Here is a 25,016-nt window from a genome sequence, read left to right on the forward strand (position 1 = left end):
CAGGAATATTCTTAGTGCCACAGTGTTGGAAGAGATGCAAAGCGCAAGTCAGGACCAAATCTTTGAGGTTTATTTGGCTGTAGAACACGACAAGCTGCCGGGTTTTCTTGCTCAGATTCAAACAAAAAGGCAAAACTAAAAGGTAATATAAGTAAGGTGCAGTGTTGAAGAGGACATATATAAAAAAAAAATTCTTTAGAGGTATGATAGCCTTACAAGGATTTACTATCACAACTGTCGACTTTGCAGTACCGCAGATGAATTTGAGCTACAGTTCCACAGAAACAAAAATCCACATTCCCTGTATTAAAATACTGGTACAGTTTCCAATACTCAGTACACCAGGTCAGAAGTTTTATAGCTTTCCCAGAAAATTGTAGTGCCAATGGGCAGATTTTAATTTCTGATTCTGGAGAGCTTTTAGATTTTGTTTGCTGGTCACTACCCTCTACTGGCATCGTGGTGTGCTGCAGTTGTTTTGCTTGACTAAATATCATTCCCTAGTAGTACACTATGACTTTTGGGTTTTCTTGTGCTTTTCACAGAGAGAGTATTGAAAAACAGTGGAACATCTAAAAGGGAAGGTGTTCTCTGTGGGTTTCATTTTTTTTTTATATCACTTGAATATAAGTTAATTTAATCAAGCTATTAATACAAATACAGTCCTGTGTCCCATGGTTTGTTTGGGTTTTGGTTTTTTTTTTCCTAGTTACTAAAGTGCTTTGGAATTGTGTGGCTTTTTTTTCCCCTATGATTTCTGGGAAACGTTTTACGACATTCACTTTATACAGGAATTTCCTTCAATATATCATCAGCATACAGTAACTATTTTTTTCCCAGTAAAATTGTAGCAAACAAATCTTACAGATGTTAGCATAAGCTTTTAAAAAAAGCAAACAAAGTGATATCTAAATTCACTTTAGACAATGACAGGAGTCAGCTCTGGAAGACAGAAATGTGAACACATCATTACAGGTATTGCAATAGTCTTCAGTAAAAGTCTCTTTCTATTGAAAGAGACAGGTTTTAGCAGGTTTGTCAATCTCATGCTCATTTTTTGAAACTGTATGAAATTAAATTTGCATCTTCTGGATATTGGAATTACAAAGATATTCACATAGTTTAGAAGTAGTAAGTAGTTGTATATGAAATGATGCAAAGAACTGCAACTCTCCATGATCCAAAAAGTATTTCTATTTTACTTATTAAAGGGACACAAAGTATACATTGTGCGTTTTATATGATACATCATTTATGCTCCCATCCTCCTGGATTCTACTGGACTGCTTCCCCCTTCCAGACTGTTCAGAGTAATAAAGCATCTCCCCAAAGGATAACATTTTCTCAAGTGGTTTTTCCAAATGCGTTTTGAGGAGTGCTATTCCACCACCTTTCTGAGCGGAGAAACACACTGCACCTGAGAAATGCACTGACATTCCTCCTTGTGATTCCTTTGGGGTATCTTAGGGCATTTCTGTATGTTGTACCCAAGGAAACCAGCTGCAGCTGGCTAAAGCCTTCATTGCTGTCGGAGTTTGTGTTGTGCATCCCTGCTGACAAAATGTGCATCACACCTCAGATGCATCAGATGTATGATGTTTGTACCTCACTGCAGCATACCTATAAAATTACAATAGCAGCACAATCCCATGGCATTGACAAAATCCATTTTCCTATTTTTGCCCTCCCACAAAAGGCTGAAACCAACCTATCTCAGACCAACACATGAGGATGCAGCCCAGAGTATACTGCACTCGTTTAACTCACCCTGCAGACAGAACAGAGACCCCTGTTTCCTCCTAACATCCATCAATGCACACCAGGCCAGGCTTCTGAACCTATTTTTATCCTGACAGCATATCCAAAGCCCGTGCAAGTTGCACAACAGTCGAACCATCTTTGTCACATTTCATCTTTACATGAATTTCAGGTTCCACAGCTCTTTACAATTAAACTGTTACAGTAAATTTTTCACTATGTATTTCATGCGGTGGAGACAACTACCGTTTTACTTTTTTCAGTCTTGACTGCTATGTGAGAGATTGTCAATATGCAGATTTCTGATGCAATCAAATCCTATGCATAAAATCCCAGCAAAATAAACTCAAGATGCCGCAAGACTTTGAAGGACCTAGCTTATACCTAGGCTTGCAGAAACACTAAGTTGCTTTAAGTGTTTACATACAGAACTGCTACACAGTAGCCATTTTGCAGTAAACACTGGTGCGCCTGCTAAAACCAAACCTTACCACACCGAGATGGTAAAAATTATTTGCGTACAAATGATTTCGCACCCAAGGTCCTCGCTTGAGAGCTGGGAGTACTGCTGGCCTCCAGCAGCTCATGGGATTTCTTTGTGGAAGTGGAGTGTTTGCGCCAGCGCTGCAAAACCGCAAATGCAGCTCGGGCTCGGGGCAGCCCCGGGCGGCGAGGGGACTCCGGGAGCGCGGACAGCGCTGTGACAGCGGCGGCACAGCCCGAGGGCTGCGCCCGCCCCGCCTGTGAAACCCCTCTGCGTCACAGCTCCGAGCGCGCTCGGAAACGCTCACAGAGCCTTGCCCCGCCGAGATACGCGGCCTTGTCATACCCGAGCTACCTGCATGGGAAGAGCTCGGCTTCGTTAGAGGTGCGAGCAGTTCGGGGAGGACCCCCTGGAGTGTGTCCTCCGACCTCCCCGCCTTCCGCCCCCTCTCCCCGCAGCCCACTCGCCGCTGGTTCTGCAGCCGGGCGCCCTCCGCAAGTCGGGCGGGGCACGGTGCGGCGGCCGGGAGCGACCCTTCCCCGCCGCCGCCCACCTTGCAGGCCGGGCTGGCTCCCGGCTCCCTCCTCCGCCCCCCGAGAGCCGGGGGCTGCTGCCGGGGGGAGCTGCCGGAGCTGCGGCCGGGGCTGCGCCCCCCGCCCCGGCTGCCCCCACGCCTGCGCTCCGCCCCCGCTGCCCTATTGCCGATGTGCGCCGGCGGCGGCCGGGTTTCTCAATGGAGAGCCCGTCCTCCTGCGGCAGCATCCCTGCGCGGCGGGGAGAGCCGGAGAGCCGTATGAAACGCCGCCAAGAGCGGGGCAAGCACGGCGCCCTGCCGCCTCAGCACCCCGGGACCTGCGGCGGCGAGGGAACTGCTGCTCAGCCTGCAACGGCGCGGCCACCGAGGCTGGGAGCCGAAATCCTTTGTCTGTGGCTTCGTAAGCTGTCTCCGAGCTGCACAAGCCGAAGCATCTGCACGGAGCCCCTGAGGGTCACCCCTATTGCCGCGGGAGACGCGGCCGTCCTCCGGCATGCACACGCAGCCCTTCCTCCCCTCCTGACACCCGCGCAGCAGCCTGCGCTATCGACACGTGTCCCAAAAGTGCTCCCTCTCCTTGCAAGCACTGCCCGCCCCCCGCGCCGTAAGGGGCTGCTGCAGGGACAAGGGGCCCCGGCAGGTCGGAATCTCGTTTGGTTGAAGATTTGCCCGTGTGTTTTCCCAGCCACCCGAACTCCCATTCATGAATTTCTGAAGCCGCCTTCATTCAGTCTTTGGTGAGCGCATGAAAAACATTTTCACGTGTTAAGATCCATGACTTGTTTTTTTTCAATCGCTTGTGCGTAGGCATTGATTTAGCAATGAAAAATGCTCCACGTGCGCATAAAAATAACCCTTGTCCGTCTGCCGGCGGTGGATACGGTCGGTTTCCGACGGGCAGCCGGTGATGCCCGAGCGGACACCCCAGGAGCGCCTGGGCGCTCCTGCTCCCGCCGAGCTGCCCCGGGGAACAGCGGCTTGCGGCAGAAAGCCCTGGGCGGCTCCGGGCGGACAGAGCCCGCCGTGCCCCCCACACCCCGCGGGAGCCGGGCACAGTCGGGGCTCCGCACGCGTGAGGCTATCCGCAAATCGACTCAGTGATTCAAGAAACGGAATTCACTAAGGATTCTTGGAAGGGCTCAGTTTTTCTGCTTGTCTCCCGAAGTACTGAAGCAGCTCAGATAACGGTATAAATGAGAGGTCTTTAACGGGAGCGCTCCCGTTACCTCCCGCCGCCTCTCCCGCGGCGGGGTTCGTCCCCTCCCCGAACGAGCATCACAGACAAAAGGCCTCTCCCTTTCCCCCCGATGTTGTTGAATGAAACTCCCCAGCACAGCTCCCCACTGCCGGGGGTCCTCCCGCCGGGGGATGCTGCGCGCCCCGCCCGCCCTACCGAGGCGGCTGTTGCCAGGCGGGCGGCTGTGCCCCCCCAGCCGCAGCGGGGCTCGCCCGAGCTCCCGCCAGCCCTCCCTCCTCCCCGCCTGCCCCCCCGCTCGGCTCAAGCGTCCTCCCCTCCCTCCTTCTCAGTGGTCTGCCGGCTGGCTTACGCAGGAGCCGCCGCCAGCACTGACAGCACTTGGCAGAAGGGGTTTACCCGAGCGCTCCCGGAGCATCTCCAGAGGCGCGGCGGCACCGCCTGCCCGACTCACCAGGGGATCGGCCCAGAACCGAGAACCGAGGCCAGAGCTGGAGAAAGGCTGAAAACCGGGAAGCACAAAAAATACCTAGAAAAATACGAATACTACTACTAACAACAATAAAGAGTGGTGGGCAGGAAAAGGAGGTCGCGGGGGAAAGCAGAAGGCGAGAAGAAGGCGCGCCGCTGAGGAGGGGCCCGGGCAAAGGTCAGAAGCGGCCCCTCGCCGGGGCTGCCGGCATCCCCCGTGCCCCGGGGCGGCCGTCGGGGCGGCGGCAGCAGCAGCACGTGGCGGCGGCGAGGCATGGCCAGAGCGGGAGCTCCCGCGGCTTGAGCCGCCCCCGCCGCCGGCACCATGGCAGCCTCCGGCGATGCCGGCCTCGACGTGGCGGCGGTGGAAAGTTTCCTAGAGAGGCACCCGGAGCTGGTGGAGAAGTGGCTGCAGAGGAAGAACTCGCTCCCTAAAGCGCCTGCCGTCCCCGCCGCCCCCGCCTCCGGCCCGTCGGAGGAGCGGCGGAGCAGCGACGGCCCCGGCTGCAGCTGGGGGAGCGCGGGCGGCCCCGGCGGCCCCGGCCCCGGGGGGCTGCAGCGCCGAGCGTCCCAGAAGGAGCTGCGGAAGAGCTTCGCCCGCTCCAAGGCTATCCACGTCAACCTCACCTACGACGAGCATGTGCACGCCCGGGCACAGGAGCCGCTGAGCAGCGTGCGGCGGCGGGCGCTGCTGCGGAAGGCCAGCTCCTTGCCCCCCACCACCGCCCACATCCTCAGCGCCCTGCTGGAGTCCCGGGTCAGCCTGCCCCAGTACCCCCCCACCGCCCTGGACTACAAGCGCTACCTCAAGGAGCACAACGAGCGTCAGTTTTTCCTTGAACTGGTCAAGGACATCTCCAATGACCTGGACCTCACCAGCCTCAGCTACAAGATCCTCATCTTCGTCTGCCTCATGGTGGACGCGGACCGGGGATCCCTCTTCCTCGTGGAGGGGACCTCCGCCGGCAAGAAGACCCTGGTGTCCAAGTTCTTCGACGTGCACGCCGGCACCCCGCTGCTGCCCTGCGGCTCCACCGAGGACAGCAACGAGGTGCAGGTGCCCTGGGGCAAGGGCATCATCGGCTACGTGGCGGAGCACGGAGAGACGGTCAACATTCCCGACGCCTATCAGGTAGGAGCCGGGCAGGCTCCCCCGGACCGAGCAGCCCCCGATGGCCGGGCCCTGCCTCCCCCCGGGGCGGCCCGGCCGGGAACGCCGCGGTGTGCGCGGGGCGACTGCCGGGGAAAGCGGGAGGGGAAGCCCCGCCTGGGTGGCCCCTGGGGCTGAAAGGTGCCCTACAATGGGCACGGCAGTGGTCTGGATTTCGCAGGAGCGATGGGCGCTTCACGTGTTTCTAAAGCATGCTTTGGAACCGGCTGAAGAAAAGTTTAAGAAAAATGCTCGTGACAGCACGCACCCAATGATGGTGTTCTTAAATTTCTGTCTCAATGGTCCCTGGCTCTCCGCTGCTGAAAAAAGTCATATTGCTTTTAAACGAGCATATATTTTCACCTTTGTATATGCTCACTCAGCCCACATGTGTTTTCAAACCCGTTCCTAGTAGTGATATAGTCCTGTTACACTGTCCTGTTATTCTCCAACAAAGAATTTCCCCACCTTTTACTTCCTTAGAGGCTTCAGTGTGAATTGTGAAAATGTAGTTCTGGCTTCAAGGCAGATATTGACCCCTGGCTTCAGCAGGGACAGACGAGCCTTTGCTCCAGTGTGTCAATGTAGAGCAGAGCCTTCAGTTTCCTGACTTGAAATTTACCTCTCTTTCGCAATGGGGGGGGGTCGGGGGTCTGTTTCTAGTGTTTATTTGTGTAAGACAGTACTAGCAATTGGAGGTTCTTGAGAAAATGAAGAATCACAAAGTGACACGTTTTCTCAGTTAGGATCTTGGAAAGCTTGAGAAAGGTGGGAGATGTTTGTCTTGAAGAATTCTAGTAGTAGTCATTGCCCAGCGTCTTATTTTACTCTACAATGATAACAAAAACATAAACATTAATAAACTGATGATTCTTTCCAGCAGACTACAAAGAAGAAACTTGAAAAATAAGATTTGGTTGGTTTTGGTTTTTAAATACAAAAGAAGAATAACCAGGGTATATGTATTTGGGGCTGAATATTTATTTATTTGTCAAACAGTATTTTAAAAATACTAAGCACCTCACAACTCCAGACTGATGGAGGTTCCCAACCCACAGATTTCAAAGGGAATGGTGAAAATACTCAGACTAAAATGAGTACTGGATCACATTTGAAAAAAATTTCAACTGGCTTTCTTCCTTTATTTTTTCCCCTTTCTGCGTTATACACTTTTTCTTGCAATCTGATTTTATTACTTTCACTTGTAGAACTGTGCAATTCCCAGAATATCTGCTGTTGTAGATTAAGCAGTATGTTCTCAATAGTCCCAACTTGCTAAACAGATAAAGGATATCTGAGTTTAGCTAGGAAGGAACTTGATCCCTCCTTCTAACTCTGGATAGCTCCAACCACCCTTTTTTCAGAGGTGAGAATGTCACTGAAATGGCATAGTTTTCTAGTCCTAGGGAGGTATATTGTTTTTATGTTTATTTTTTTCTTCAGTGTTTGTTCACTTTGTGTTCACTTCCCTATGAAAAAGTCCAGCTTCTTTGAACAGTTCCTTTTCTGTTTCATCCACAGAGAAAAGTGAAAGACCAGTTGCTATTCTCAGTGCTATTTATGCTATACCTTTGTCTGGCTCTTATTCGAAATCAATTTAAATATTATTTCTAAATTATTTAAATAAATAATACAACTCATTATATCTTTAAGCCCTAAGTGCATTAGTTGCAGTAGATGGGCAAGTTCTAATCCAAGACCATCCTGTAATTAAATCAAATGCAACTTCCCTACTTTCAGTGGAGCTACTTCCATTGACTTTAGTGCAAATGAAACTTAAGACCTTCCAATTGTAATGAAAGTTTTGCTTGATAATAAAGCAGGGCCTTGCTTTCAGTTATGTTTCTGAGTTTGTACAATTTATCTTCTCTTATTTGGCAAGGATATATATCCATTGTACATCATCAAAAGGAGACATTTCTAATTTAATGGTATAAAGAGCTCTATGGAAGCCCAGGTACCTGGGCGTGAAGAGGTGACAGCTGCTCCATTTCAGATCATTGTAGTGCTCACAATGGAGCACTTTAAAAATTAATAAATATGATAATATTATTTTCCGCCACTGATGATGAAAGTGTTTAATCAACTGTCAGGTAAAAAGCCAGCACCACCAGGAAAGTCTGTCAGGTGGAGCTGAAGAAAAAAGGGTGACAGCAGAGCACCATTTTTTTTGTCCATTGAAGAGGGTTTCTACACTGATGCTAACTGTTTGGCAAGAAAAGGCCTTATACAAGTCAGAGGACCTTCTAGATTAATTTAAACTTCTTTTGCTTGTTTTTTAAATTAACAAACTTGTTTAAAATGAGTAAACATACGTCCATATCATCAATTAGCTAGTTTACTGTATTGGGAAGTTTATTACTATTCAACCATCTCTACTTTCTCAGAGCCTGATCAAATACCATTTGGAATTCTACCAGTGAGTACAAATTTTGTTTCCTGCTTATGCTTTCAGCTACAACTGACATTAATGGTACTTCAGTGCAATCAACATTACATTTAAATGCTGTCATGTCTTGTAATGTGTTCACAGAATCACAGTCATTGCCCAGTGTCTTATTTTACTCTACAATGATAACAAAAACATAAACATTAATAAACTGATGATTCTTTCCAGCAGACTACAAGGAAGAAACTTGAACAATAAGATTTGGTTGGTTTTGGTTTTTAAATACAAAAGAAGAATAACCAGGGTATATGTATTTGGGGCTGAATACTTATTTATTTCTTTTTGTCAAACAGTATTTGAAAAATAATAAGTACCTCACAGCTCCACACTGATGGAGGTTCCCAGCCCACAGATTTCAAAGGGAATGGTAAAAATGCTCAGTCTAAAATGAGTATTGGATCACCTTTGAAAAAATTCAACTGGCTTTCTTCCTTTATTTTTTCCCCTTTCTGCATTACAAACCTTTTCTTGCAGTCTGATTTTATTCCTTCTGCTTGTAGAACTGTGCTATTCCCTGTGATTCTGTAATGTGTTCCATGCAGGCAGTCCCCTGTGCCCATCAGACTGATTGTTTCAGGAAGCATTTGTAAATGACTGGTTGTGTCACTATCAGAGACAGCATACTATTTCAATTACACATTTATTCTTCTAAAAAAAAAATAATCATTTATAAGATGGGGCTTTTCCACAGTCCAGGTGATTGTTGATGTTGTTGAGTGGGGCTTTCAAAATCTGTTCATGTGAAAAATCTTTCTTAATTCAATAAACATACATAGATAAGAGATTTGGAATTAATATCACATATTGGCGACTGTATAACAATCACTTCTTTTAGTACTAAACAATGGCCATGTAAGATTTCACAGTAGTTTAATCTATGAAGTTCAGCTTTGACTGAACAAACTTTGGGAGGCTCACAGCAACAGAGAATTTGACAAATAATTTATGGAAAAGTTTAGATGAATGTCATATAACTGATTCAAAAGTTGCACAATTTCATTAATGGCACTGAAAGCTTTATTTATTACATTGCAAAGTCATTTGATGACAGTAAATTTATAATTTTAACTGTAACATGCATGATCTGATATGCTAGTGTTAGCAGTACAGAGAATTTGAGAAAAGAAAAGCAATTAGATACTTTCTCTCATTTTCAGTTTGAAGCCAGTCTAAAACTGTTCCTCCTGAAATTAATCCAGTTGAATTGTAAATCAAACTTTCAGTCACTTCAAGTTCTAAAATAAGGCCTTGGACACTCCCATATGTAAATTTTGGGAAGTGTTTCTGACTCCTTTTTCATATGGGAATAATGCACTATATTTTGAGCACACATGTTGGAAGAAGAATCAGGTCCTACTGGCAAGGAAATTTGGGGCCTTAAGGTCAATTGAGGCTCCTTTTGACAAAGAATAGATGTAGCTTCCATCATCATATATGAAGACTAACAAGCTTATTGTAAGTACACAGACAGAGACCATTACCTGTAGTTTTTAGAAGCTGTTTTCAAATTTAAGGTTTTGTCCTATTTGATGCTGTGGACTTTTTCATGTCATTCATTCTTCTCACTGGAAATCCATGGTGTTTAGCTGAAATTATTGATAATTTCAATTTTGTTCCATCTTTTACAGCAGTATTTAAATAATAAACGTTTTAAATTACAAGAAATGTTTGGTTATTGTTATACCTTTAGCTGTGCAAAAATTAGGAAACAATTTAATAGCATCGCAAATCCTTCTAATTAGTGGGAAAAAAAATTACCCTCTAGAATAGTAAGCATATATCAGAAAGTGGTGAAAAATGTGTTCTGCCATTTTCCAGTGTCAGCTGAATAAAGTTTCTGCACATCTTATGTTAAATTTGGAATTTAAAAAGTAGCTTTAAAAGACAGAAGACAAAAATGGCTTACCAGATGGATGTTTTAATAAAGCATGTAGCAAAGAGGAGAAATATTAAATGGAGTCACGCTAAGATGTGGGTTTTATAAGTTAGAGGAAGTGCTGCAAAATATGACCAGTCATTTTTCCATACAGCTCAAATCCTCGAAAAGAAAATGTAACAACATTACTGCAGCTGAAATCAAGAAAAGTAAAAAAACAAATCAAACTCTCTTTGTACAGGACTCTCCTGTTACCTCTTTCAATCTTAGGCCAAGTGTAAGGTAGTAAATGCCCACACAACCCTTCACAGGGAGTTTTAACCATCTTTGGATACCTAGGTACAGGCACGGGTGTTGTCTTTCTCAAACCCTCCTGGTGAGCTCTGAGCATTCAGTGTCTCCTGCTGCGCCAGGAGAGCATCACAGAGTTACTGCTCAGGGGTGCAAACCTTTGAGCCTGGGGGGGACCCTGGGGGGCTGGCTGTGGGTGCAGAAGGTCAAGAAGAGGCATGAGCCACATTTCCTTACATAGGGTAGCTGTGTGTGATCAGCAGCATTACCACCAGGTCTCTCTACATTTTAAAGAGCAGTTAAAGCACTAAAACCCTGGGGCCTGGCAGGTTCAGCTCTGCAAATGGGAAGCACTTTGTTCTATTCAGCAGCACTGGACAGTGGCACCAACAGCTCTATGAATTTCAGTGTTGACTCTTAACAAAGACAGAGGTTGCTCTTAAGAGAGCAAAGATCATAAGACCTGGCAAGCAGAATACACAGAGGTCTTTAAAACTTCCATGTAATACAAAAAAAAGATTTAAAAGCAGATTTTCTTTGCTGTACATTAAATAGTGCTAGGAAGTACCATGGAGAATGCTGGAAATAACTGCAACAGTAAAAACTAAGATGCTCTGATGTGCTTTGCAGAAAAGGACGCTCCAGCCCATCATGCAAAATTTAGGAAAACTTGAAATTCTAAGTCCATAAATTGGTGACAGGGTGTTGTAATTATCCCTGTGTCTGCAGCCCACTGGCTGTGAACATGTCCTTCATCCTTCATGTCACAGTGGTGCTGGCCTGGGAGAGGGAGCTTTCTACAGGAGGCAGGTACTGAGAAGGAAGGGCAGAGAGCCCTCAGGGCAGTAGCCGAGGATGTCTCTTCACTTTCTGTCACCTCCCTCACTCCATAAGTGTTCTTCCCCAGGAGCAGTTTCTGACTGATGCATACAGCACCCTAAGGCCTTCCCAGGTCACACCACATGAGTCTCTGGAGATGCCTGCAAGGGGCAGGAGCTCCTGGCTGACACCAGGCACACATAGACGGACACTTGTCCAAAGCAAAGGCTCAGCTGTTTTGTGTCCCTGTGCTGCTGCTGTGGATCCCCAGGACAGATGGGGCTGTGCAGTGCAGTGTACACTGCTGGCAGCAGCCCTCAGGTATGGTGAGGAGTCACACCTTCCCTCCACACTTGTGTGAGCAGGCGAGGTTGTCTCCCCCACCAGGTTTGCTCCATGGATCCTCATCACCTGCTTGCTGCCCCAGGTGTGCTCATCATGGACCTGCTGCTGAGATATTTGGGGAGAGCAGTGGGTGGGCCAGCAGTGGCTGTGCTCAGGGTGCCCAGGTGGAGCTTCTTTGCCACAAGACCCTGCACTAGTCCCCAGCTCTCCCTCCTGCAGCAGGTCCTTGGGCTGCTGGCCCTGTAGAGCTTTGGCAGGAAAAATGTTTTGGAGAGCTGGGATGGTTTTCCTTTTGGTAAGCTGATAGACATTAACTGGTTTATTACTGAACCAATCCATCTGTCTGAAGGCTACAGATGTTTTCAGATTTTTTTTTTTTTGCCTCAGACATTGTAGAATGTGTCTGTAGAACAGATGTGAAATTGGTGACATTCTGTGGCCTATAGTTCCTCATGAGAAAGTAGTATATATATATTTGATGAGAGCAGGTCAGTGACAAAGAGAAGAAACTGCAGGATTTGGCCATTCAGATTTTAGTGGAGGTCCTGTTACAAGCACAAGACTGAGTAAAGCTGTACTTCTAGTTCTGTGTGGTAAATAATTTTGGTGTTCTGCTTGATTGGCTTTCAATTTTTCAAAACAAATGAATATTTAATTTTGGTTATTTACAGTTGTGTGCTATTGGATAGCTTTTCTATAGAATAACAAATTTAAGAAGCATACATATGTCGTTATGCAAGTTAATTTGTTTTGCTTGTCTAAAATAACCCTATTGGCGAAGTATGAAAAATAAGACAGTAATGGCTCAGCAGTTGTGTGTTAACAGGGCAACAGCAACTCCATGTAGCCTGAGCTTCATGTCTCTAGAGTGCACACTTCAAAATGAGTGCTGCTTTGTCAATAACAAGCACTACTGCTTTGGCACACTGAGACTGCTGCTGTAACACTTTAAACGGCGTTGCCCACCTGAGTGATCTCCAGCAGGTGCTAGGTTTAAACCCATACACAGATTTCCCTTGAAACACCCAGGAGTCTTCTTGGTTTCCTTGCTCAGAGGAGTATTAGCTTTCTAAAGCCACCTATGTGTGTATGTCTTGTATCAAGAATCATGACTATTTAGGAGGTCCGCACTAAGTCTGTCCCAAATAAATATTGGATCAAGATGGGAACGTGGGCATGGTTACAGTTGGTGCCCAGTGGTGCATGTGTCAGGGCTGGTACAGGAGGGGAGAGAGAACCACTATGCTGGAGTAACCAGATGTCATCTTTAAATACTGAAAATTAGAGGAAAAATATTTTTCTTTGTAAACAATTTATTTAAGAGTGATACAATCAGACCAGAAGTGCACAGAATCTGCTGTACGTAAGGCCATAACTTGACTCACTGTCATGCTATTGGTGATCTCCCTGGAGTTTGTTTTGAAGAAAAAACCAAAATCCTTATGCGATGGATCTAGGTGTGTCCTGCAAAGGAATATTTTCCTTACCCTTACTGCTGATCAGTTCAGACTATGAAGCATGAGTGGTAATCATGCTTAGTAGGTAGGTACTCATGTTGGCAGACTTCCTAGTGTGTATAGTCTTTTCTTCCTGTTTAAGACTATTATATGATTTTTTTTAACATTAATTTTGTGCAAGTCATAATTAGACACATGCATTGTTACTAATGTGCACTGTCAAATTAATAACAGAAACAGTGCTCAGAAAAAGAGTATAAGTCATATGACACACTCCCACCAATCAAACTAAATGACGCCCCCAACTCCTGACATATGCAGGGGAAAAAAATACCAAAAGAGTTTCAGTATTGAGTTGTTGCAAATCAACAACTTCTCCGGTTTTTCAAAGTAAGCTACTTTATAAATTCAGACTACATATGCTCTTAGTTTTAAATCTGGAACTTAAAAATTTTTGAGGATCAATGTTCTCTCCTTTTATGAGAACTGTTTTGGGAGTAAAGAAATAAGGGTTGGCTGAGCTGTGTCATGTGTCCTATCTGTTGTAGTAATTTTTTTCTTATAAAAAATATTGCTGTCACTGTATAAATAATCATAATAGAAGTAGACTGTGCTTATTTACTCGGGAGAATTGGGTTTGCAATGCTGCTGCCTGGTACTAGGTTGTTCTCCTGCTGCCTTTGTCTCTGGGAACTTAGGGATTTTGGGGGAGATGGCAGGAACAGCTGCAGCAGTCCTTACATGGAAGTCTCTTCAGAGATTGCTTTATTACTTGTGTTTTGTGTTTGAGTTTCTTGTCTACAAGGTTTCCCCATATCTCCTTTAGTGGTTTATTGCTTGGGTTTTGTTTCCTGTTTATGTACTATGTAATTTGCAACATATGTGATTTTTAGAAAAGTGTATCTACAACAGACTGCATGCCCTATTTTTTTTATTTGTATTTAGCTTTTTAATGTTATGCTTTGAATCTAGAGAACTTGCTGTCTTTTAGATTGCTCTTTTAGATTTCTTGCTCCTTTTTCTTTCTATAAAAGCTTATGTATTATACTTACAGGAAGTGTGATTAGGAAAATGAATCAAGTTATGAAATCTTCCAACTTCAATTTATTTATTTTTGTAAAGGCTCTTGGAGGATGGCTTTCTATAAATTCACTCAACTTGTCTATCCCATTCAGTTTGGTACTGCAGTAATACTCAGGTATTAACAATGCTGTCATAATGTTTGTATTCATTTTTTTGATGCAACTTAGCAACTTGATCAGTAATTTAAATACAGTATAATCCAGGAAATTTTGATACAAGTTTGTGTGCTTTTTTTTGTTTTGTTTTTGTTTTTTTTTAATAGAGCCCTTTCTAAAGAAAAGAAAACAAATCAACAACAAAAAAATGGTGCTGTGAATGGTAAAATATAATAGACCAGGCCTGTTAATTGAACATTTTTTGTAGTGTTCTCTTCATGAGAAGATTTGAAAGGTGTTTTCAAATAATAAAATCAAAAATGGCTTTCTCTTTTAGCTGTCAGCTTTGGCTGAAGCATTTGGTGCATATTTCACTGGATTAAACACTTTTCCTTAGATACTGAAGAAAGAGGAAGTGGCTCTGTCATGAAGGCTTAATTCCTGGAAATGTTATCAAGCAGGTTTCATCTTCCATTATACTATTTGATTCTTAGCTAACTTGGGTTAGGGTTATACTTTTTTCTTTTGTTCTAAATCATAATAATGCTCACATAAAATGTAAACATACTAGTTTTGATAAGGTTATAAAAAGACATGCTATCAAGTTCAAAGAGTTATCCTATGTTGAAGAAAACAGAAAAACACAGTGAAACTTGTATGTTTGCTAACAATGTATGAGCTACCATCTTCAACTCAAAATCAACACCAAAAGCCAGTTGGTGAAGCTGCTCAGAAGCCAAAAGTTTAGTTGAAAGTTGAGATTTATATGATTATATATGATTCTAGAACCCTAATGGGAAAAAAATCCTTTAGTACCTTAATCTGGTCTTCTACAGAAAAAGACCATGAAGATATTTGTCTGTTCTCATTCACTGGCAATCTTCAAATATGTCCAAAAACCTGGGACTACATTGTTCCTGTGCAGGTAACTGGATTACCAGCAATTGGATTGATGGATCACACTTGCTCTCTTCTAGGTCTTTACTTCACTCACCTTTCACATGGTAACATTTACAATCAATTAATATCCTTAAGACTGGGGTAGGGTTTGTCCTACAGATTAACTTTTCCTTGATGGCAGATGCGAAAGTCCAGTTAAAAGTGCCTCAGGCTTCACATTTTTATTATCTCTGTGTAGAAAACTTATTATATAGAACCAAAGCAGTATTTAGTAATGCTTTAAACAGCCAGTGGAAGACTTTAATTCATGAGTGTTCTCGCATGAAAATACTGTAAGTACAATTACGGTGAAGTCTCCGTCTCTCTCAAAAACTTTTATCTAGTCTGTCCCTGAATTTTGGATATGTCTTCATTGTAAAAAACTTAAAAGCAAGTATTGCATTGCTGTCATAAACACTGGGACTTCTTCAGACTGCCCAGGAGTATGGTGCAAATGAGGACCCTGTTGTGTTGCAGGCTGTTCCAACATGTGGGATAATGTAGCTTATATCTCAAAATGTTTGCAATCTGACAGAGCTTCTCTCTGATTTACCAGCTTTGTTATCAGCTGCTAAACAGGCCTCCTTGCTCAAGGTTACTACCCTGTGAGGAGGGGGAGGTATAAATTTTGCCCATTCTTGGCCATCACAGTTCACACCTGGGCATTAAAGTTTTTATTGGTACTGTTAAACTCAGTAAAACCTCTCTCTTAGATCCTGCCATCTATGTCTTATTATGGCAATAACTGATGAAAGAAGAGAGTGTGGGGATGAGAGGTTTGGAACACAATGCATGTCATCCAGTCACTGTTTTCTGTGCATGTTGCATGGTTCAACAATATCAATATTGCCAGGAACGGCATTTTATTCAGTTCACTTACATATCTCTCCTCATCACTTTCTCAAATGTCACCCAAATGAAATTCTGGCATGCTTTTCCACAAAAGATTAGGGGTAGGTTTATATCCTGATGATTCTCAGCTTTTACCAAGTTAGTGAGTTTTTTCTCAATAGTGTCTCATTTTTTCCAAATAAATGCATTGACTTTATCTTAGACTGCTATACCTTTAGTTTTGGCTCCAAGCTGTAATAATCTTCTGCAAAAGGTCATCCAGTTCTCTAGCATCAGTGGATATAATCTGATATCCTGCTTCCTCCTAGTGTAGAGGTTCAAGGAGAGATACCAGCAGGAAACTTCCATGATCTGCCTGAAAAGAGAAGCAATGCAGCAGGAATGAGCTGTACATTAAAGGAAACACCAGCACTTTTCAGACTGCCAATCCCCCTTGTGTCTCTGCTGCTCCACAGCATCCATTAAGGAACGATGGCTCCATAGCTGATCATTAACATCTGTTGCTAATACTGGCAGGTGTTGTGTGTATCTCCTTCAGACAGGTCCTGTGTGCCCCCACACCCTGCAGATCAAACAGCACCTTTCATGTTAATCTTGAGGCCTGTTGAAAAGGCAACAGCTACATACACCACATGCATGGAGTATATTCAAATGAGAAAATCTCAACTCACTGCTGGTGTGAGCAACAGCTCTTTTTCAGTTAAACTTCCCCTTTAAAGTTTACTTTTTTGTAAGGCCCACTAGGTGCCAATCAACAACAGTATTGCTACTCAATTGCATACTGTTGCTTTTTCAGAGTTCTCCCCCTGTATCCTGCTTTGCTTGGTACAAAATCGGTAGAGCAGGGACTGTCTCTTCAGTAGCATAAAATATCTTATCAATATTTCAGCAGCAAGCAGCAACTAATACCAAAGAGTAGTTCAGACATTGCCAGAAAGTACTGGAAGGAATATTTAATTTATCCATTAGTGAAGCCTGTGTGATAATTGCATTTTCCTTTCTTCTGTTGTAGAACTGTATTTTTCTAGGCAGGATTCTCTATGGCACAGAACAGTTCATCTTGTACTGAAGTTGGTATAGAAGTGTTTAGAAGCATATGGAAAGATCACAAGATTAGGCAGATCTGCATCCTTGATGCTGTTATTAAAAAACATCCATCATGGGCGTTCTGGTTCTCCCAAATAAGATGTTAGGTACATTTGGTATTAATTCCTTCTGGTCGAGATGTTGGAAAAATGTGCAATAAGTAACAAAGTAGCTAAATGTATATGTTAATCTTTATAATGAGTAAAAATAGAGCATTTCTAAATCATGTCACAAAGTGACTAGAAGAGACTATTTCTATAGCATTTGGAATTTACAACAGGGAAATACAAATAGATATAAAATTGTCAAGAAAAACAATTGTCAGTTTTTAGTATCAGTAAAAAATTAATGAATTCCTCATCACAATCAAATTAAAGACTGTGGATTGTTTTCATGACTTGAGACAAATACGGACATTATTTCACAGCCAATACTGTTTAAACTTTTGAAAACAACAAGTTGTGCCTAATTTCGTACAACAGCTTAATTCCCTCATGTTAGGAAAGTCTGAACGGGCTTTACCTATTGCCTGCAGCACAATGCTAACTTCACCCTGGAGGAACAGAGCTGCTGCCAGTGAAAAGCAGCAATTTCCTCTCTGGCTGATAGAAGAGCTGTTGAAGACTATGCTCTACCAAGACGAACAAAAGTAATGTCAGCACTACCTCTTAAGTTTTCAGCCTCCTTTGAGTTACTTTATGATCTGCAGTTGTGGCTTTAGTGTTCCAGAAAATGGATTGCTGCACAGTGCCTTTTTAGAGCAGGGTCATTCCTGTACTTAGGTTTCCTGAAAGAGCTGAGGTTTTGCCTGTATTTCTTTGAGGACGTGTTTGTACTGCATTGGAATAGCACTCCACTCAACCAGTCTTACTTGAACAGAAACATGGCCAAAAAGAGTCTCCATTTACTTGAGAGACATGGTGAGCAACTATAGAGTATGGGTGGGAAATGGCAGCAGGGCCTAGCAGAAGTGTGCATGTATGGTCACATTACTAATGGCAGATATCAGTCTTTGCTGGCATTCTTCTAATAGAGGTAGAAGTTTGGGACTTCAGTGAATGTGATTATGTAATGGTAAGTCTTGTACTGAGCCCCTAAGAAAAGTGAGGAAAAACAGCTAATAAAGAATAGGCAGAGAGGCAACAGCCTAATACTACTGAAAAATACCGTATCAGACATTGAGAAAAGTAGTTTGCTGTCTGAAGAAAGCTTAGATTTATGAAATGTATGTTAATGTTTCCTTATTTTCTTTCAAAGGACCGACGCTTTAATGATGAGATTGACAAACTGACTGGATACAAGACAAAGTCACTCTTGTGCATGCCCATAAGAAACAGTGATGGAGAGATTATTGGTGTTGCTCAAGCAATAAATAAGACTCCAGGAGGTGCCCCTTTTTCTGATGATGATGAAAAGGTAAGGTTACCTTTGCTTTTGCATACTTTCTAAATATTTTCTCCAATTCAGAAGACTTGTCTAAAGACACTTAATCTAAGTAAGTAAATAGCACATAATTTGTGTTTATGATGTTTTTCTGGAAGTGCATAACAAAGTGTACATTTTTGTTGTTTTCAATAGAAAATGTAATAGAAATAAGAAAGAAAAAAAAATAGAAAATCTGTTCTGTAAATGTTTGAGTTCCTGTGCCTGAAACTTTATCTTATGCAGACCTTTTTTTATGTAGTAGACCTTAGTAGGAAGACTTTTTTATTTTTGAAAACTTCACTTGTAAGAATTACTTTGGGGGGGGGAGGGGGAAGGGAAATTATCACAGAGATACTCCTAAGCTTGCTGACTCTAAAAATCAAGGTCTTCTCTAAGTACTTTCCATGGGATAAATGCCTGTAGCATATGCAAAAGTAATTTTATTTTAGAGTAGATTATGCATATACAAAACTGTTATTCTAAAATACTTGAGACTTGCAAGTACTTAAAGATGAAAGTACAGAGAGGATGGGAAAGAACACCAGGTATGTGTATCTCAGGTGGAATTTGGAGAGCAAAGTAAGCTCAAAAGGCAGGAAAGTAGAAGTATCTGCAAAGAAGGAGCTTGAATTAAAGATAGGGGGAAACAGGAAATGCTGCTGCTGAAGGCAAATGTATTCAGCTGACCTTGGAGGGAAAATGTGCATGAAGCCAAACATGAGTGGGGAAGGGAATGGCAGAGGGCAGCAAACTGGGGAGGAACAGAACTGCAACTCCATCAGCCAAGGAGAGAGACATGGAATCTCCTTTAAGCACGTAATAGGGAACTACTCTTCTGTGTTTTGAAATATTGTTGCATCTCATTTTTGTGGAAGTGTAGTTAGAGGCAGACTTTTCCTCCAAAAAGCTCTTTATATTGATTCAAATGCAGTTTAAGTTATGCACCCTCTTTTTTTAAAAAATAGAAATAATTAACTCTAGTTTTTATTTCTGCAAGTTGTTTGTGTAACTGATTTGGCATAGTGATTTAGACTGAATTAGCTAACTTTGAATATAACTCTCAATTTTCAGGCGGTACTTTATCCGAAGTTATCCAGTACTTCTAAAATTCCTTCTTTAGAAGGAATTTTGACCTGTGTAACCATAGGTTGCTTCTGATTCTTGAGAATACTGTATGTTGAATATTGATTTATTAGTAATATGTACTTCAATGGGTAACTCAATGCAAATTAACCTTTCCTGAATAGGGGTTTGCAGCACTTCTTTTTATTAATACTGTCCTTGTAAAGGGAATTTTGTTTTAAATAAAGCTTTCAACATGGGTCTTACATTTGATTTTCATACTCTCAACTAGCAAAACAACTGTGTATTGAAATGTGTATTACATAAATATTCTAATGTATGAATATTTGATACTGATGCTGTGGCATTTGCTTTCATTCCGTGACTACCAAATATTATCTAACAATCAGCAAATTGTCCATACTTTGTCATCTTTAGTTTGTTTTTAGTGATTTATATCACTGTTATAGTTGGAAGCCTGTATATTAGAACTCTTCAAGAGTATATTGAATGGGTTCTGATATACAGATTTTATGGAAAAGTAAATGTGAACACAACATTTTGCCCTGTAAAAATCTTGGATTTGATGAGGCCTGGCACTCCATGTGCTGTTATTTCAAAAACCCATGCTTGTTAAGTTTTTTTTCACTCAGTTGGTAACCTAGAAAGCATGATACACCTCAGGGAAGCAAGAGAGCACATACTTTCAGGAGAACTGTCTTGCAGAATTAGCAAACAAGTATTTTTAACCATAACATCAATACAGATGTTTATGAGGAAAGGAGGCAGGTGAAAACTGAGAAACCCTCTTCAGAATAAGCAAAGAAACTTTGGTAGCCTGGGTATTGACGTGGCTTGTAGAGAAAAGCCTGATACATAGCTGGCAAAAGACCTATATGCAGCTTTATGTTGATGTTACAGTTTCTGACAATCAGCAGCTTCAGAATGGTAAGAAAATGAAAATGTAAATTAGCAGCCTTTTTCCTGCCCCAAAAACTCTCTCAGAGAAATGTCAGTATCATTTGAGTCTGGTTCTTGTTTGCAAGTGTCATTCCTCGTTTAGTATTGTGCAAAGCAATTAAAATAATCTGTTGGAATTTTTTTATAAAACGACGAGACTATATTGTATAATGAAATGTCTCTTGGCGGCACTGCTGTCTTGAGTCAATAGGAAACAAAGACTTATGTTTTCAATTAGAATTAAGTAGATGCTAGCATCATTTTTATGTACTCTTAGTTGTTTTCAGGAAGTTAATAGCAAATAAAATATTTAAGGTTTGAGGAGTTTTTAATGCTCTCAAGCTGTAACCAAGTTTATATTTTGCAGTATCTAAAATGGAATATTCTATTGCAAAGTTCTTCTGGTTTTGTTTTTCGTGGCAAATTCTCAGGGTTTTCTTTTACATGTTTCACCACAGTGTTTAAAGCACAGCACTAAGAACAAATAGAAGTGAATTTTCCACATTTAATATTGTTTCCCACTTCCAAATCTCTTTTGTCCTTTTGGTTAGGGATGTTTGGTTAGGTATGTTTCAGCCAATTCATTGTTTAAGTGCAGAATTACATGACACCCACAAGCATGAGAGAAAGATGTTCAGTGTAGCAATGCATTTTGTCACCCCAAAATTACTGGCTCAGTTGAACAGGCTCATTTTGGAGATTTTTAGTTTGATACAAACAATATTAGAATACCTTATTACCCGTAATGATCATCACTATTATACTATGTTGTGTAATTGGTAACTTTGGAAAAATAGCAGGTGATACATTTTACGTGTATTTTTCAAATGAAGAGACCAGTTCATTTGCACAGACAAAGAGCAGAAAGATAAAAGGCCAGAAGCCTTGGAAAGAACTGTGCATCCAACGTGCATTCCCTGTACTGTGCTGAAGATTCACTTAAGTGTATGTGCTATTTACTGGTGAGTCATACTTGTTCCAGGACTGGTGAGAAAAGCCCAACAAGAGTTTGACAGGCTGTGGTTTAGATTATTGTCTTCCCTTTAGAGTCTTCTGAAATTCAGTGCCTAAACAAATCTAGTCCTCCATCAGAGAGGCTTAACAAACAGCAACAGCAGCTCCATGGTCACTTAAATTGGCATCCTGGTTCTCTCTGCCTCTGACATCCTCCTAGTCTGAAAGAAGTGAATTGACTGCAGGAAAAGTACCCAGGCTGCCATCTCAAATTAAACCCTGCTGGTTTTGCTGAAAACCAGTAGTTTGAATGCAGGAAGACCTGGGAGGGAGAAGTAAGAACTGGATTTGGTTGTCTGTGCTCTGTGCATAGTTTTATTAAGAAGTATATTTGCCTGTAGATTCCAGGACTTATCTGATGTCTATGTGGTTTGTAGGTGCTTGGAGATAAGTGTTCTCATGCTCCAACATTTGATTTCTTACATTCCTAATAATGGCTTTGTGATTCTGAATTTTCCAATTTTTTGTGCTTTCTTGGTCCACATTTGTTAAATATATTCTGCATCAGGTCTGCCATAGTGATAAATGATTTCCAGGGATTTTGTTATGCCTGCTAATTAATTTTCTGTGAGTTTTTGCATTATGAGCTTAGAGTCACTCTATCTAAGGCAGATAGCAATTTCAGAGTCAGTGAGGACTGTTCTTTATCTTAGGGAAGTAATCAACTGTAAATAAAACTGCTAGGAAAGGAAGTGATCCAGAACAGGCAAGCAAGCAAGCATCTATGGTTGCTGTGAAAATAACTCCAGCTCTGTTAATGTGTGGAATTTATAAAAAAAAAAAAACCTCAAAAAATTTTAGGAAAGTCACCTGAAAAGAATTGATGGATCCACTACAAAGGAACATGAGAAATAAATCAGATGAAGAATTTTTTTTGCGTGTTCCATATATTGCAGTGTATGTGACAACCTCCTGCTAATATCTGCCTTGGTTCTCTGGCATGGCAGTGAGACTCCAAAAGCTATTATTTAAAAATGGCATAATTCTCAAAGGTATCATGTGGCCCACATGTCACTTACCTCCCAGTGCAAGAGACAAATTTGCTGAAAGAAGACTGAAAATAACAAAGACATTTGAAGGATGAAGGTGCTGAAGCACCACAGCTATCTGAGAAAACTCTAATGGTCTATTAGGCACACTTCTTGAAAAGTACTTGCTACACAAATCGAAATTAAAATAAATCACAGTAACTGAACTGTCTTGCTGGGGGAGTTTAAAGCAATTTGCCACTAGGATATTTGTTTTATCAAGGTAGTTTAACACCACTGGTGTGCAACCAACAGCACAAAATGACTACCATGACAGACATTTGCATGGACTTCTTTTAGTCTTGTATACATTCAGTCATGCTTTCAAGTTAAGCTGAAAGACTAGATTTCTTTTTGATTATGGAACTTGAAATATACTGAAAACTGAACAAAAACTTCCCTATATCAGTATCTCTGTTTTGAGACTTGAGGTTAACATTTGAATCAGTCATCCTTGCCTCTGAGGTATGGAAACCTGCCTAAAATGTGCTGCAGGGGTATTTCAGTGAACTATATATTTGTTTTCAAATATAAATGTATATGTTCCTAGACTCCTGGGCTATTCTGTTGCTGTGTGTTTATGGTACATATTAAACTAAATTCTTGATTCTTGCTTGATGCCCCTAGATGTTATCATAAAACATAAAAAACAAATGGTCAAATTTGGTGTCAGGAAGGGCTTCCTCTATAGAACAGCTCAAGACAAATTGTCATTCAGGTTTTTTTGTGGGGATTGGAATTTTGTTCTTACCTTCCTTACTCTCCCTATTACACAAGACATCTAGATTCTTTCTGCAATTGCCAGCGGGAATCTGAACCTGATGGTTCTTCCTATATTGCCTGTGGTGGTATCTTCTTAATTTATATGGACAGACTTGAATAAATAAGGGCTCTTATCTGTAAACCTTGACTGTCATTTGACTAATATTTGTAGTATTTGACTCAGAGCTCACTAAACGACATGAAAGAATCTCTGCTGATTTAATGAGCTTTTTAAAATCAAACTTCTGTTCCTTTCTAACACAAGAACACCTAATTAATGCAGACCCCCAGTTCTATTGATGAAGCTTAAACTCATCCATGTCAGATCACTAAAAAGAGATTGGTTAAGGAGCAGTTTTGGCTCCTGTTGCTTCCACTGGAGGAGACAGGTTCAAAGTCAACTGTGCTGCCTTCCTTCATGCTTTGTTCAGTCACATTATCAAAAATTGCTTTTACTAATTATATCCTTGTTTGAAAAAAATCCAGAGGAGTGATGAGGATAGCTCATATATTCAGAGACATGAATTATGAAGCATTCAGTAGTACCTTCAGTCTAAATGTTACTAAGAGAAACGCTGGGTATTCCTGCAGATTCTGAAGCATAGAAATAGCCCTGGAGCTTGTGTTCTGTTTTCTCCTCTTGTTAGTATTCACAAGGCATTGCAGCAGGAGAAAGGAGCCCACATCTCTACTGGTCAAACACAAGAACAACTTCTCAGGAAGACTGGTAATGCAACCAAACACCATGATCCTGGAAGCCTTTCTGCAGCCATACTACATTATTCAATCAGAAGCAGAATAAATTTTTCAACAGGAAGCCTAAAAGCTAAGAATTCTGCAGTTCTGATGGTAACTGTCAGACACCTTAGTAACTAGAAAGGGTGATGTTAGTATTACATTTTTTTATTAACAGATTTTTCACTTAAAAGCTTGGAATACCAAAACAAAAATAATACAAAGGCTCTGGAGGATTAGGATTTTGTTTGATACATCTGTCATCAGAAAGAAAGCCTGTGGGTCTTGAAAACTATGATGTGTACTTGTGTTACAGTGCAACCCTTAGCTACTGCCTATCTAAGGAATTGATTTGAAAAGATAGTTTTTGTTGTTTGTTTGTTGGTTTGTTTGGGGGCTTTTTTTTTTTTCCTGGGGAAAACCCTGTTCTCTTCCATTACCTAAGGAAGAAAGTTTTTACTTTCAGCTGTCTTTCTTTTCTTGGCAAAAATCCCTTAAACCAAGTAAATTATTTTGATCAGATAGCTTATTAGAAAAATCTTGTTTGCTTGAAGTGAAATCTGCACTGGGGCCCTGTTACAGAAGCATGTAAGAGGAAACCTTTGTGGTCAGCAGCTGGTGAAGCCTCTATTTCTGACTGTTACTGGAGATGTGCCCTGTGGGCTGGATGGGAGAACTTGGTCCCTAGTGAAGTGTTTTCTGAACTTCAGTCAGTCTATTCAGTTCTCCCTAGCTGTTCTTCATAATAACTTCAAGGCTTGATATACTTTTAGAAAATAGCATTTTGCATCTCCTGTGAATTGACTATCTTTCCTGAAGCAGAATGAAATGTTCATACAGCAGTTCCTGCCATCAAAAGTATTTCCCCCTGGAATAGTGATGCAGAGCCTATCTGCAGCTATAGGTTACATGATGAGATATTGAAAACTTCTTCGCAAATAATTTTGTTAAAAATTAAGTCAACCTCTGACCTTCAGCAAGTTAATACAGGCTTAATAAGAAACTGTAATTAAAACAGTATTGTTGTTCTAGCACTGATTCACAGTATCCCCTTGAGCAAATCACTTTAGACTGATCTCTCTTCTGAAACATAATTCTAAAAATGGCATTAGATGGTTCCATAAGTGCTATCAAATTTTCAGTTT

General features: G+C 41.9%; 1 protein-coding gene across 1 annotated transcript in view; it reads left to right on the forward strand.

Moving 5' to 3' along the window:
- The first annotated feature begins 4,768 nt into the window (after positions 1-4,768).
- PDE11A (phosphodiesterase 11A) overlaps positions 4,769-25,016 on the forward strand; it is a 106,802-nt gene continuing 86,554 nt past the window's right edge. Inside the window, exons 1-2 of the mRNA XM_062498280.1 lie at positions 4,769-5,575; positions 18,143-18,301. Of these exons, the coding sequence (XP_062354264.1) occupies positions 4,769-5,575; positions 18,143-18,301 (966 nt within the window). The remainder of the gene's footprint in view (positions 5,576-18,142; positions 18,302-25,016) is intronic.

Source organism: Cinclus cinclus, chromosome 9 (genome assembly GCF_963662255.1).
Source record: "Cinclus cinclus chromosome 9, bCinCin1.1, whole genome shotgun sequence".
NCBI lineage: Eukaryota > Metazoa > Chordata > Aves > Passeriformes > Cinclidae > Cinclus > Cinclus cinclus.